We start from the raw sequence: 15,750 nt of genomic DNA on the forward strand, positions 1-15,750 counted from the left end.
TTCTATTCAATAACATTGTTAACTGTTTTTATTTATATCATCTGCTGCTTTGCTTCTGTGAAAATGAATAGAGACATCAGTCCAATTTTTCTTTCAATAGTTTTTTAAAGTTTTGCAAGAATTTCGTAATATTAAACTTTTTATTAGTTGTCATAGCAAGTGATTTTAAAAGTAGGATGGCTCACTTTTTATAAGATGACTGAAAATTTTACTTGAATTCGTGGTTTATTCTTACATTTGGAAACCTAATTGTTTTATAAATACTATTATTATTATTTCTGTTGTTTCTAGAAGTAGTAATTTTGATAATAGTCAATTGAAAAAAATATAACAGTTTGTACACAGAATAATTACAAATTATTAAATAAAAAGCGTCCCTGCACGAACCTCTACCTCCGCCAGCAGGACCTCAATTTCAGACTCAGTAAACTTTTCTTCTTTTCTTTGTGCTCGTCATTCTCAAGCATAGAAATTCAGATATTGGCATGTGCTCTTTTATATGGTAATGATATTAATTAGGGGGCGTTTACAAGGCGGAGATCTGACGCCAGTCAGCTGCGCACAATTTCAAGATCATTTGCGATTTATAAATGTCACATCTGGAAGAGAGGCATACGCACATGTTTTTGTGCGCACGTTCGTTTTCTCTGAATAAGAAATGCTTACCACAACAATTCATGAGGAAATTGCTTCGCTGAGGTCTGAGTTTAAGGCAGATGATCTGGAAAACCGTTCGAGGTGGAATAATCTCCGTATATTGGGTATCCCAGAGAATGTGGAAACGTCTAGGCCCTCTCATTTCATGGTATCATTCTTCACTGAACTTTCCGGAGATAAACTATCTCAGACGCCAGAGATTGAACGTGCACACTGGTCCCTCGCACCGAAACCGCATTCCGGAGCACCTCCGAGACCCATGATTGTATGCTTTCTTCGCTTCCAAACGAGGGAGGAAATCTTACTTTGTCACGGGAGCATGGAGAGTTGTACTGTAAGGAATCCAAGATTTTGATCTTCCCTGACTTCTCTGTGGAACTCAACAAACGACAGGATCAGTTTAAGTCAGTTAAAGGGGTCATATGATGCGATTTCAATTGTTCCTTTCTCTTTGGAGTGTTACAAGCTCTTGGTGCATAAAGAAGATCTGTAAAGTTGCAAAGACTAAAGTCTCAAATCTAAAGAGATATTCTTTATAAAAGTTAAGAGTCAACCACGCCTACCTAAAATGGCTCGTTCTAAGACGCCCCCACATGTCTACGTCACGATGTGGGAAGATTTGCATAACGCCGCCCAAATGTTCACGCAAAGAAAGAAGGCGTAACTTTTATTCTCGCTGTTGCCGCCACCGTCATGTTGTGGAGACGCTGTGTGTTTCGTTGTGAAAGCGAAACTACTTTGTTTGGCCTTCCAAAAGAGGATGATATCTGCTTCGTCATGCCTAGAGCAGATCCGTGCTGGTCGCTGAGGAAATACATCAACTTCGCGCTGTGGATCCCCGGATCGGCTTTCACCGTGGACGAAGCGGAGTCCAGCCCGGGGTCGTCAGATGTGGTTGCCGCAAGCCCGCCGGCCGACGCTCACTCTAGCCTGCTGGCCTCTGCTCACTCTAGACAGTATTTGGGTTGTTAGGACGATGAAGTGTGAGCATGGAGTTGTTTCAGCCCTGATCTTGCGAGATCGCGGGCAAAACTATATTCACCTCAGGTGTTCCTCTCTAATATGCATATTATTGTGTGTGGAGAATCTTGCTAGCCGAAGATATATTTAAATGCTCTGTGGAGAGATGCTTGTGAGCTTTCTCTCCCAGGGTGTTTCAGTGATCTAGAGTGGTTATGGGGAATGCTCCTTCCTGTGTCATGCTGGATGGGTTTAGGAGTGGGCTGTCTCCCCAGGCTTCTGGGTATTTTTAATTAGGCGGTCCCTCTGAATCCAGATTATTAAGTTTGGGCTGAGTAGACAGTTCCCCCTCTTCAAGGCTTTAAGTGAACAACCCCTGCTCAGAGTGTAGCTGTCTGCGGATAGTTATGCTCCAGCACAAACTTATTTTGATTTGGAATATAGCGGTCTGAGGGCAGATGTGTTCTAGCCTGGTTTCTATGACTAGGTTGGGTTCCCCTTGATACAAGCTCTCAAGTAAGTGCTGAAGTCTTTGTCTAGGATTCTGCTATATGAGGATAGCTGTGTTCCAGCTCTGAGACTGTTCCCTTGTTAGGGTTTTTAAGTAGTGGTCTCCTTGAGCCCCTTGCCTAGACTGTGCTGTCTCCCCTGTTCTAGTTTAAGGAGATGGCCTACTTCCATGGTCTGGGCAGTCTTCAGCCTTATCTGAGGGAACTGCTACTCGAGGATAGCTGTGTCCAGCCCTCTGGTGTATTGGCTTTGATCTTGGACTAATGATGTTTTATGTGTTTGCTCTTCAGCTAATCGTTTTCTGATGGTCCAGATCTCCCTCATGTGAGCTGCTGGTCAATAACATGGTAGTTGCTATCCTCTATGGCAGTGGTTCCCAACACATTTAATGATATTATTGCTCTTGTAAGCTTGCAGCAAGGATGACAAAAAATTTTGTTTTCGAACAAACGGTATGTTTATTACTATAACCAGATATGTTCATGCACAAATAATGGCCTATATATAATATTGAAAATACAATAACAAAAACATCAGTAGGCCATTTGTAATTTAAAAACGTAAGCCTATAGGAGTAGCCTATAAATTGGCCCTATTTGAAATGCAATAACAAAAATATCAGTATTCACACTGGTGTGTAGGAAAAAAAGAATGAATATAGGCTATTACAAAATTACTTCTATCTGACACCTCAATACTTGCATGTTATTTGTGAGGCTTTATCAATCAGTGTGAGGATTGCTGCTGGCAATGAGTAATAATTTGGTCAATGCGTAGAGAGATCTTTGACAGGACAAGACGCATATCATCCTCAAGGGTCAGTCTGGCCCTGTATTTGGTTTTAAGGGCTGTCATGGTTGAAAACCCAGCTTCACAAAGGTAGGTGGTGCTAAAGGGAATCAGCACCTTCATTGCAGCTGTGTGACAGACTGGGTGTTCTTCTGCCATTTCAGACCACAATGATTCCAAAGGAACCTCACTGAAATGAGCTTTCAGGCTGGCATCAGAGGATATTTCTATAAGCTCTTCCAGAAGTCTTGATGGCAGAGTAGCTTGAAGCTTTGCTTCAATGTTCTCAGTGAAGGGGTTTCTGATCCACAGAAAATCAGCTGCCTGCTCCTCAGTTAGAGCTGGGAAATAACTATCAAATTTCTCCAGCACCTTTGATAAGATGCACTGTTATTTGACGTTGAATGATTTTAAAATTCAAGTGTCTGTCTGCAATAAATGCATGGGTGTGCTCAAACATGTCACTGATTCCAGAGGAGACGCGGGTTTTCCACATGTGTAGTTTTCTTTTGAAAGCCTCTACTCGTTCATGCTGCACCACAGTGTTTATGTTTGCACCTTGCATTGCTCTGTTAAGCTTGTTCATTTCACCGAATATGTCTGAAAGGTAGCTGAGTTGAGCGAGCCATTTGTCATCGTCCAAAAACTCTGCAAGGTCTGGTCTCTTGTTGGCAAGAAAGTCACGCAACTCCTCCTGCAGGCTGAACAGACGCATCAGCACCCGCCCTCTGGACAGCCACCTCACGTCATTGTGCATCAGCAGGGTATGGTAATCCACGCCTACCTCTTCGCAGAGAGCTATGAATAACCGGGAGTTGGTGGCTCTGGCTTTCACAAAGTTCATGATTTTTATGGCCACATCTAAAACTCCATGAAGACTGGGTTCCATTTCTTTTGTAGCAAGCGCCTCTCTGTGCAGAAAGCAGTGCGTTGAAACGGCAAGGGGAGCAACCTCTTTGATACGCTGAACTACCCCGGACTGCCTGCCAGTCATCGCGGCAGCTCCATCAATACATACCCCAATACAGTCGCTCCAGTTTATCTAATTTGATCTCATGAAATTATCCAAAGTTTCAAAAATATCGTTTGCCGTCGTCGTGGTACGGAGCTCTTTACAAAACAAAAAAATCTTCTTTTATCTCGTTTTCCCATTCATAACAAACGTATGCGAGGAGTTGTGCCATTTTTGACACGTCGGTAGACTCGTCTATTTGAAGTGCGAAGTTATTACCACAAAGTCGCGCAGATAGCTGACCCCTCATGTCTTCTGACATTGTTGCGATGCAACGTTTGACCGTATTATTTGATAATGGTATCTTAGCCAATTGTTTTGACTTATCCTCTCCAAATAATTCCTTGACAATCTCTGTTGCGCGTGATAAAATCAAAGTTTCAGCAATTGTATGCCCTTTCTTTGCTTTGGCGATTTTTTCAGCAACTGTATATGATATTTTTAATAGGCTCAAAAAATGCCCTGGGCTTGTCGCAGTATTGGGGATGAGTTGTCTGCAAATGTCTTATTAGTTTGGACGGCCTCATGCATTCGTTAGCAAGGACTTTGGCACAGATAATGCACTGTGGCTGACAGACTGGGTGTTCTTCTGCCATTTCAGACCACAATGATTCCAAAGGAACCTCACTGAAATGAGCTTTCAGGCTGGCATCAGAGGATATTTCTATAAGCTCTTCCAGAAGTCTTGATGGCAGAGTAGCTTGAAGCTTTGCTTCAATGTTCTCAGTGAAGGGGTTTCTGATCCACAGAAAATCAGCTGCCTGCTCCTCAGTTAGAGCTGGGAAATAACTATCAAATTTCTCCAGCACCTTTGATAAGATGCACTGTTATTTGACGTTGAATGATTTTAAAATTCAAGTTGTCTGTCTGCAATAAATGCATGGGTGTGCTCAAACATGTCACTGATTCCGGAGGAGACACGGGTTTTCCACATGTGTAGTTTTCTTTTGAAAGCCTCTACTCGTTCATGCTGCACCACAGTGTTTATGTTTGCACCTTGCATTGCTCTGTTAAGCTTGTTCATTTCACCGAATATGTCTGAAAGGTAGCTGAGTTGAGCGAGCCATTTGTCATCGTCCAAAAACTCTGCAAGGTCTGGTCTCTTGTTGGCAAGAAAGTCACGCAACTCCTCCTGCAGGCTGAACAGACGCATCAGCACCCGCCCTCTGGACAGCCACCTCACGTCATTGTGCATCAGCAGGGTATGGTAATCCACGCCTACCTCTTCGCAGAGAGCTATGAATAACCGGGAGTTGGTGGCTCTGGCTTTCACAAAGTTCATGATTTTTATGGCCACATCTAAAACTCCATGAAGACTGGGTTCCATTTCTTTTGTAGCAAGCGCCTCTCTGTGCAGAAAGCAGTGCGTTGAAACGGCAAGGGGAGCAACCTCTTTGATACGCTGAACTACCCCGGACTGCCTGCCAGTCATCGCGGCAGCTCCATCAATACATACCCCAATACAGTCGCTCCAGTTTATCTAATTTGATCTCATGAAATTATCCAAAGTTTCAAAAATATAGTTTGCCGTCGTCGTGGTCCGGAGCTCTTTACAAAACAAAAAAATCTTCTTTTATCTCGTTTTCCCATTCATAACAAACGTATGCGAGGAGTTGTGCCATTTTTGACACGTCGGTAGACTCGTCTATTTGAAGTGCGAAGTTATTACCACAAAGTCGCGCAGATAGCTGACCCCTCATGTCTTCTGACATTGTTGCGATGCAACGTTTGACCGTATTATTTGATAATGGTATCTTAGCCAATTGTTTTGACTTATCCTCTCCAAATAATTCCTTGACAATCTCTGTTGCGCGTGATAAAATCAAAGTTTCAGCAATTGTATGCCCTTTCTTTGCTTTGGCGATTTTTTCAGCAACTGTATATGATATTTTTAATAGGCTCAAAAAATGCCCTGGGCTTGTCGCAGTATTGGGGATGAGTTGTCTGCAAATGTCTTATTAGTTTGGACGGCCTCATGCATTCATTAGCAAGGACTTTGGCGCAGATAATGCACTGTGGGCTGGGGCAGGGACTCTTTGCTACGAGAAAATGAAATAAAACCATAGTTCAGGTAACTATCTTGGTATTTCCTGCATTTCGTGTTTCCAGTATTGCTAGCACTGCGACCCGAATTGGTGGGAGCTTCCTCACCTGGGTCTAGTATGACTGGGTCCTTACTATCAGCTGCTGTAGTAGGTGAATCAGTGGGACTCGGTCGTTTTTGTGGAGGACGAATTAAAAATTTGTCCATTTTTTGGTCAGCCAGGCGATCATGGATAAAATTAGCTAATGCAATATGATCGTTCTCCTTAACCCTTTCACTGGTGAGTTTAAAGGGGTCATATGATGCTTTTTTAAAGATCATTATTTTATGTATTTGGTGTAACAGAATATGTTGACATGCTTTAATGTTCAAAAAACACATTATTTTTCAAATACTGTACATTATTGTAGGTCCTCTATGCCCCGCCTCTCTCAAACGCTTCGTTTTCTACAAAGTCCCTCCTCCCTCTGATGTACTCATTCCTGATCCTATCCATCCTCGTCACTCCCAAAGAGAACCTCAACATCTTCAGCTCTGCTACCTCTAACTCTTCCTCCTGTCTTTTCCTCAGTGCAACTGTCTCCAAACCATACAACATCGCTGGTCTCACTACTGTCCTGTACACCTTTCCTTTCATTCTTGCTGGTACTCTTTTATCACACAACAAACCTGACACTTGTCTCCACCCATTCCAACCTGCCTGCACACGCTTCACCTCTTTTCCACACTCCCCATTGCTATGGACTGTTGACCCTAAGTACTTAAAATCCTGCACCTTCTTTTTCTCTTCTCCCTGTTCCACTTGAATCCCTCTCATTCACACACATGTATTCTGTCTTGCTGCGACTAACCTTCATCCCTCTTCTCTCCAGAGCAAACCTCCACCTCTCTAGCCTTTCCTCCAACTGCTCCCTGCTCTCACTACAGATCACAATGTCATCCGCAAACATCATAGTCCATGGAAATTCCTGTCTGACCTCATCTGTCAGCCTGTCCATCACCACCGCAAACAAGAAGGGGCTCAAAGCCGATCCTTGGTGCAGTCCCACCTTCACCGTGAACTCCTCTGTCTCACCTACCGCACACCTTACCACTGTCCTACTGCTCTCATACATATCCTGCACCACTCTAACATACTTCTCTGCCACTCCAGACCTCCTCATACAATACCACAGCTCTTCTCTTGGCACCCTGTCATACGCTTTCTCTAAGTCTACAAAGACACAATGCAGCTCTTTCCGACCCTCTCTGTACTTCTCCATCAACATTCTCAACGCAAATAACGCATCTGTAGTGCTCTTTCTTGGTATGAAACCATACTGCTGCTCACAAATGCTCACTTCTCCCCTTAGCCTTGCTTCCACTACTCTTGCCCACAACTTCATTGTATGGCTCATCAGCTTAATACCTCTGTAGTTCCCACAACTCTGCACATCTCCCTTGTTCTTAAAAATCAGCACCAGAGCACTTCTCCATTCCTCAGGCATCCTCTCACTCTCTTAAGACCTCGTTGAACAACCTAGTTAAAAGCTCTACTGCCATCTCTCCTAGACACTTCCATACCTCCACTGGTATGTCATCAGGACCAACCGCCTTTCCTCTCTTCATCCTCTTCAAAGCTCTCCTAACTTCACCCTTGCTAATCCTTTCTACTTCCTGCTCAACAATATTTGCCTCTACTACTCTTCTCTCCCTGTCATTTTCCTCATTCATCAGTTCCTCAAAGTACTCCTTCCATCTTTCCCTCACCCTCCTGTCACCTGTCAACGCATTTCCATCTCTATCTTTAATCACTCTAACATGCTGCACATCCTTTCCATCTCTATCCCTCTGCCTCGCCAACCGATACAAATCCCTCTCACCTTCCTTACTATCTAACCTTGCATACAAGTCCTCATAAGCTTTCTGTTTGGCCTTTGCCACCTCTATCTTAACCTCACGCTGCATCTCCCTATATTCCTGTCTACTTTCCTCCGTCCTCTCACTGTCCCACTTCTTCCTAGCTAACCTCTTCCTCTGGATACTCTCCTGAACTTCCTCATTCCACCACCAAGTCTCCTTGTCTTCTTTCCTCCTTCCAGATGACACACCTAGCACCTTCCTACCTGTCTCCCTGATCACTTTGGCTATAGTAGTCCAGTCATCTGGAAGCACCTCCTGACCACCTAAAACTTGTCTCAACTCCTCCCTGAAAACCACACAACACTCTTCCTTTTCCAACTTCCACCACTTTGTCTTCTGCTCTGCCTTTGCTCTCTTCATCTTCCTCACCACCAGAGTCATCTTACACACCACCATCCTATGCTGTCTAGCTACACTCTCTCCTACCACTACTTTGCAATCGCTAATCTCCATCAGATTACAGCGTCTACATAAGATATAGTCCACCTGTGTGCTCCTGCCACCACTCTTATATGTCACCCTGTGTTCCTGCCTCTTCTGAAAGTACGTGTTCACCACAGCCATCTCCATACTTTTAGCTTGTGGGCCGGGACCCCCCTGTTGGGAACCGATGCTCTATGGGACTACACTGATTGGGGACCTGCATAGTACAGCCATCTGAGGATGGTTATATTCCAGCCATTGTTATGACAGGACGGGCTTACATAATACAGCTATCTGAGGCTAACTGTGTTAGCTCTTTCCTGAAAACATAGTTGTCTGAGGATATATATGTGCTATCTCTGTGATTGCTCCCCTGCTTGCTGTTTCTAAGTAGCGGTCCCCTTGAGCCTCGGCCTAGACAGTGCTGTCTCCCCTCTTAGGGTTGTAAGTAGACAGCCCATTCTCTGTGGTCTGGGCAGTTTCATAAGACCCTTAGGATATAGCTATCTGAGGATAGCTGTATTCTAGCACAACAGCTACTCCCCTTACTTGGGCTTTAAGTAGCGATCTCTTTGAACTCCTATCTAGAGGTGTTCTAGTTTACCTCTTCGGTGGTCTTGTGTTTCCAGGCTAGTATTGCTCGCATAACATAGCTATCTGAGGATAGCTGTGTTCTTAACTTTGGTTTGAATGTTCCTCTTTATCTGAACTGGGTTCTCCATCTCCATTGCCAAGTTATGTGAGCGGCCCGGGGTGTCAGTGGCTTAGCCTCTTTCTGAGGAAAGGTTAGGTGAATGTCTGTCACCACCTTGGTCTCTCACCAGGTGGACAGGCATGCACCTCGTCATAGTCAGCATTTTGTTCCCCATGGTGACTGCTAGAGGACGCAGCATGAGTTCCCTAGAAGGGGAACGTCTCAGGTTGCGCAAATAACCATGGTTCCCCGAGAGGGAACGAGACGCTGCGTCCCTTCACCATGCCTTCGGCCTGCCTGTTTACGTCTCCTTCAGACAACTAAGTTGTATTCAGCAGATGCCCTTTTATACTTCCTGGCACCCACCTATGATGTCACGGGCCACGTAGACCAATAGGATTGGCATTTTTTCACACATGCTTCAGACACCGGTCATGCTGGCAGCATTCCCCATAGTGACTGCTAGAGGACGCAGTGTCTCGTTCCCTCTCGGGGAAACATGTTTACATGCATAACCCGAGACGTTCCTCGTTCTTACATTTTTTGTTGTTGTAACCAATGACCGCTAGTTAATTTATTGTTAAGTCAGAGGGTTCCTGCATTAATTTTACCAGTTGGAATGTTAAAGGTTTTTAAATTACTATGAATGTTAAAGGTTGCACCGAATTGAAATCGATGATGAAAACTTTATTCAGAAAATATCTTCTTTACTCCCTGACTTGAACACACATCTTATTATGGGAGGTGATTTTAACTGTGTTTTGAATCCCTTTCTGGACCGCACATCCACCAAACCTACCCAACCCTCTAAATCTGCAATTACACTTCAGTCACTTCTAAACATTTGTGGTCAAGCTGATGTATGTCATTTTTTCAACCCCTCAGCATGGCAATATTCATTTTTCTCCCATGTCCACCACAATTACTCCTGTATTGATTACTTTTCTTAGACAAGAAATTGTTGTCTAAAGTGAGGGCTTGTTCATTTAACAGTATTGTTATAGCAGATCACACTCCACTTACACTTTCTATTTTGTTTTAAGATAAGATGCTTGACTCAGGAGGTTGGAGATTTAATTCTTTGCTTTCTGATAAAGCATTTTGTGATCTATTAAAAACCCATTTAGATTTCTTTTTCGAGATAAATACTATTCCTGAGACTTCACCCTTCACCTTCATTTCCTGGATTAAACTTTTATATTCCATTCTGCTCAGTTCGAACCAATGGGATAACCTCCTCTAATTTTCCCTTGAAACGTGGCACAAGACATGGCTGCCCACTTTCACCTTTGCTTTTAGCATTGGTAATTGAACCCTTGGCAATTGCCATTTGTACTGAACAGTCCATATGGGGAATTGCGAGAGCTGGTGCAGTTCACTGTACGTCAATGATGTGTTGCTCTATATCTCTGATCCGGCTGTTTCTTTACCCGAAGTCTTGAGAATTATAAATACTTTTAGCCTATATTCTGTTTATAAATTAAATATAAGTAAAAGTGAAATATACCCAAATAAATTTTCCAACTTCTAATTTACCAACGAGTAAGCAAGTTTCAATGTTTAAAGCTGCTTTTCATAGTTTTAAATGCTTAGGAATAACAATTACTCGTAAGTGCTTAGATCTCTTTAAAGCTAATTTCACCACACTCCTCCAGCAAGTCCATAATGATTTTGCTCACTGATCAGCTCTCCCCATTTCTCTGGCTGGATGTGTGAATCCAGTAAAGATGAACGTTTTGCCTAGATTTCTGTATTTATTTCAGGGTGTTTCAACTTTTATACCCAAATCTTACTTTATGACTTTAAATCAACACATCTCATCTTTTATTTGGAACAAAAAACAGCCAGAATTCGCAGGGAAATACTTCAGAATCCGAAGGTTGAAGGTGGGCTTGCCCTTCCTAATTTACTATTTTACTAATGGGTGACAAATATACACTTTACACTATTCTGGTTTCAGAGTCGTTTCAGGCTCTGTGATTGGGTCCCAGCTTGGGTCAGTATTTAAGAGGGTTCTTGATCCCCAGCCTCACCAGCTGCACTTCTGTGTGGTCCTCTTACTGCCGTCTCACGTTTTCCTTACGGCAATTCCATTGTCCAGCAATCATTACGAATGGTTTCACCTATTAATCGTAATCCGGTTTGGCAGAGAGCAGGTATCTCAGTTTTAAACGATATCTACATTGATAATATTTTTCCCAGCTTATCTCAGTTAACACAATTCACCCTTTCTAGTGTTCATGTTTTAGATACTTGCAGTTCCGAAATTGTTAAAAACGAATTTCCCAACTTTCAGAATCTTCCACCAAAATCCCATCTAGATCAAATTCTTGAAGTACCCTTAGATAAAAAGGGTGTATTGTCTATTCTATACAGGATGATCTCCTCTATTTCTACCTCCTCTCTCACTTTTATTAAGCAACAGTGGGAGTCGGACCTCTGCCTCACATTTGAAGATGAGGTCTGGAGCCAGATCTTGTCCCGTGTCCATACCTCTTCTATTTGTGCACGACATGGTCTTATTTAATTAAAATGTATTCACCAAATTTATTGGACAAAAGTGAGGCTGGCAAAAATTTGGCATGATGTTGATCCTATATGTGATCGTTGTCATCAGGCCCCTACAGACTTAATACATATTATGTTCTGGTTATGTCCATCCATAACTTCTTTTTGGCTATCAATTTTTAAATGTTTTTACTCTGTGACAAAGAAACAGATCGATCCTTGTCCTTTGGTTGCACTTTTTGGACTTCCTCCAAATGTCACAGGTTTGCTCGGATGTTCTGCAAACGCGTTTGCCTTTTCAATATTATTAGCTAGACGGCGTATTTTTTTGCTATGGAAACAAAATCTTCCTCCATCTTTTGATGACTGGCTGCGAGATGTAATGAGCTTCATTCATTTGGAAAAAAAAATTAGGTACACAATAAAGGGAAATACTGGCATATTTTCTGAAACTTGGGACCTTTGAATTATTTAATTTATTTATTTTGGATTATGAGAATTCTTCTGTAGTTAGTCAATCTAATCATTAGGATGTCCTTATGATTGTGGCTTGATTTTGATCAAAAGTGTATTGAGTACACATATGTGCACTGTATGTACATCATTTATATTTGTAATGATTTGTTTGCTGATGTAAATGTTTACAATATACTGTACATGGACGATTACTTTTATTTTTGTTTCTAAACTCTGATTCAAAGTTTATTCTATACATAGTTGACATACACTCTATAATTATGTATTGAGGACCTTTTTGTTTTGTTGGTAGCACTTATAATAACTTTCATTAATAAATCATTAACAAACATTATATAATGCTTAACAGATCAGTAGTTAATAAATATTCTGTGCTTGTTAATGTTTATTAATGTACTTATTAAACATTAACTAATGATTAACAGATCATTATTTCATGTACATAATCATGCTTACAAATGTCATTCGACTTTCAATTCATGTGATCATGCACTTCTCGAAAATCTTCAAATGATTTTAACAGATGTTATACAGTGTAGCGATTTTGTTAATACACAAATATTTTGCTGCTACTGAGGTATGATACGGGTAAGGTTAGGGATGGGTTTGGTGGTATGGGTAGGTTTAAGGGTTGGTTAAGGTTTGGTTAAAGTGTCCAACCAAGTGAAAACACGGTTCAATCTGTTTATATTACATTGTTTCGATAAATGAACAAGTATTTCCTTAAAAAGATTTGTTTTCTCCTGTTGATGTATGATTAAAGGAATATCCTGTTTAATGATATACAGTTGCATAATATAAGTGTTGAGGCAATAAAAACATGTTTTGCACCCAAATTACAATGTGTGTGATGTCTTTAGCAAGCATTTAGCTTAAATTTAGCTTAAACGTAACTAACCACTCTTTACACAAACGTTGTTACAGCAGCTAAACGTCCAATGCCCATAAAGATACTAATGGATTAGTAAACATTCATAAACATTTACAAACTTTAGATTGGGTACTGCAAAAACATGAACAAATGATTAATAAATGACTAGTAAAGATGTTTGAGTAGGATAAATTCAGGTCTTTTGGGACACATTTTGCCATCGAGATGACTGCTCATAAATGTATTAACAATTAGTAAACATTTATAACCATTTGCAAATGATGAATAGTTTATACTTCAGATTAGGTACTGCAAAGACATGAACAAATAATTAACGAATTATTAAGATGTTAAGATGTGTAAATAGTAGAAGTCTACACTAAACAAATGAAGACCAAATATGTGACCTTTACACACTGTGATTATTTATTTATTCATTAATTTTTCCCACAGCATTTGTAAATGTAAAAAAGAGCATTAGGTCTTATATGAAAAGTACATTAAAAAGTAAGCTGGTAATTGTATAATTTCTTGTATTTATTGTTTTAAATTTATTTACATTTATTTAATAAAATGTATTTTATTTATTTGTAGATTTTTAAAAAGTACATGATCATATGAATTGAAAGTTTAATGACATTTGTAAGCATTTCAAATTACATTAAATAATGATCTGTTAATCATTCGTTAATGTTTAATAAGTACATTAGTAAATGTAAACAAGCATGTTATCTCACATTTCTAGCTAGGTGTCACGAATCCAGTCCGTGGCCTTCCGGCCGATTGCCACTAGAGGTCACTCTACCATTACATTGACTCTCACACTACACAGACTGTTACATGTCACCCCGGACTACAGTTCCCATCATCCATTGCACTTACACAGCTGAATTCACTGATCACACAGCCGTCACTAATCACACGCTCACCTGAGAGCCATTACACACTCTATTTAACACTCTCTCAGTTCCTATTCAGATCGCCGTGTATTGTTCTGCGTTTACACTAGGCCTATATGAATTTATTTTAACTAATGATCTCTTAAGCATTATGTAATGTTCGTTAATGATTTATTAATGAAAGTAATTATAACGTGTTACCGTTTTGTTTGTATAATTCGGGGTTGGAGATAGTGTGGGAAAAAATATTTGTTTCTATTCTCCTGTATCTTTATCCTTTTACTATTATAAAAGTAAAAAAAAATAAATTATCATGTTACTGTTTCCATGGCGACATGTCATGCTTGTCACGTGACACACTGCAGCCACAATAGTGCTGTATGACATGTAGAGCACTGTTTTTATTGGTTTTATGTAAATTTTCCTTTTTCATTAAAAAAATTCCTTATTTGTTAACTACATCATGAAATATCTGATATTCTGTTTTTCAAATACAAGTTATTTTGCTGTTTAAACACCTTTATAATGATCATGTTTGACCCAAAATGCACAATGGGCAGTGCCATGTTAGTTTGCGGTGCAATCCAGGGAATCGGAGCTGTCCGATTTACAACACGTAAATTCATTCACGTCTCCCAAAAGACATGAAAGTAAATGGCTGGTAAACTGGGGCAAATAGAATAAACTTTATAGTTACCTACCCAATCTGTCAGGGTTGGGGATGAAGGACGGAGCGAGGACTCAATAGTGCGGGAAGATAAGGGCTTTATTAATAAAATAAAACCGTCTCTGGCTCAGCGCCAGTCAAAGCACAAAGCAAATCTGAATTTTGCAGCTGATCATGTGACACACTGAACATTCTATTCAAATTGGTATGATCGGACGCTCCAGGGACCAGCCTAGAGTGATCACGCCTGTGTGATTGTATGCATCAAAGGGTTAGCATCAAGTATTAAGAACCATCCTTTATGCTTCTGTTTTGGTGCAGCTTTTTTTTCCAGCCATTTGTAAGTGCTTTCCAAGGACAGATCTCAGAGATGATACATGTGAGGGTATGTCATTTTTTTATTTCTAAAACAGATGAACCAAATCAACACCTCTACCTGCTGCTTGTAATATTTCTCATTGTGTCTCATGCTGTCTCGTTTCTTTCTTTTCTTTAGATTTGTCCAGCAATTCAACAAGCAATCAGTGAATTGGAGAAGAATCTACAGAAAATACCTGGTACTGGTTCAAAAACATTTCCAGATCACCAAATTATATATTCTGCACAAAAGAAAACAGTTCTTAGGACTATATATATATATATGTATATATATATATATACACACACACACACACACGCACATATATATATATATACAGGTATATATATATAAAACATTTTTCATGAACTTCAGGGGAAATGTGCTTAATTGTTATAAAACAAAAACATGAAAAAAATTATTACATGTATTTTAAGAGCGCTGCATTTATAATCTCTAAAAGACATCCCAGTTCATCGCAATCTGCAATATATGCATAATGAATCTTTCATGTCTACAATTTGTGTGTTATAATGAGAGGATTCATGAGCACGCAAGTTTCAGCACTGCATTGCTCAACGCTGCAAACGTGTTATAGCCTAAATAGAACCTCTGCATATGCTTGCACCTGTTAATCGTTTATACTTATATTAGTTCATGTTGCTTTTGTGCAATAGATGAATAACAATTTATTTGTTTTAGATATTTTATGTTTAGATATTTCTATTTTGCGGGAGCCCCGTGAATCATTTTATTCTCCCGCATCCCGCACACACACGAGTGTCTACCCGCACGCACCCGCACTCGCCCATCTTCTCCCGCGCCGCACTCTGTTGCATCGGGTCTCGCGGGAGAGCAGGACAGGTCTCTAATCCACTGCCACTTGACTCGACAGTGCGTGTGCTACATCCTTTTTACAATCTCTAGATTATACAACACTGCATTCTGTCAGCAATGTAACGCGGCAGTAACGTATAGA

At 40.6% G+C, this 15,750-nt stretch overlaps 1 protein-coding gene across 1 annotated transcript in view; it reads left to right on the plus strand.

The window, feature by feature from the left end:
* bpifcl (BPI fold containing family C, like) overlaps positions 1–15,750 on the plus strand; it is a 31,940-nt gene that overhangs the window by 8,788 nt on the left and 7,402 nt on the right. The window contains exons 6-7 of the mRNA XM_016477960.1: positions 14,735–14,798; positions 14,910–14,970. Coding sequence (XP_016333446.1) covers positions 14,735–14,798; positions 14,910–14,970 — 125 coding nt within the window. The remainder of the gene's footprint in view (positions 1–14,734; positions 14,799–14,909; positions 14,971–15,750) is intronic.

Source organism: Sinocyclocheilus anshuiensis, unplaced genomic scaffold (assembly GCF_001515605.1).
Source record: "Sinocyclocheilus anshuiensis isolate Anshui unplaced genomic scaffold, SAMN03320099.WGS_v1.1 scaffold1945, whole genome shotgun sequence".
NCBI lineage: Eukaryota > Metazoa > Chordata > Actinopteri > Cypriniformes > Cyprinidae > Sinocyclocheilus > Sinocyclocheilus anshuiensis.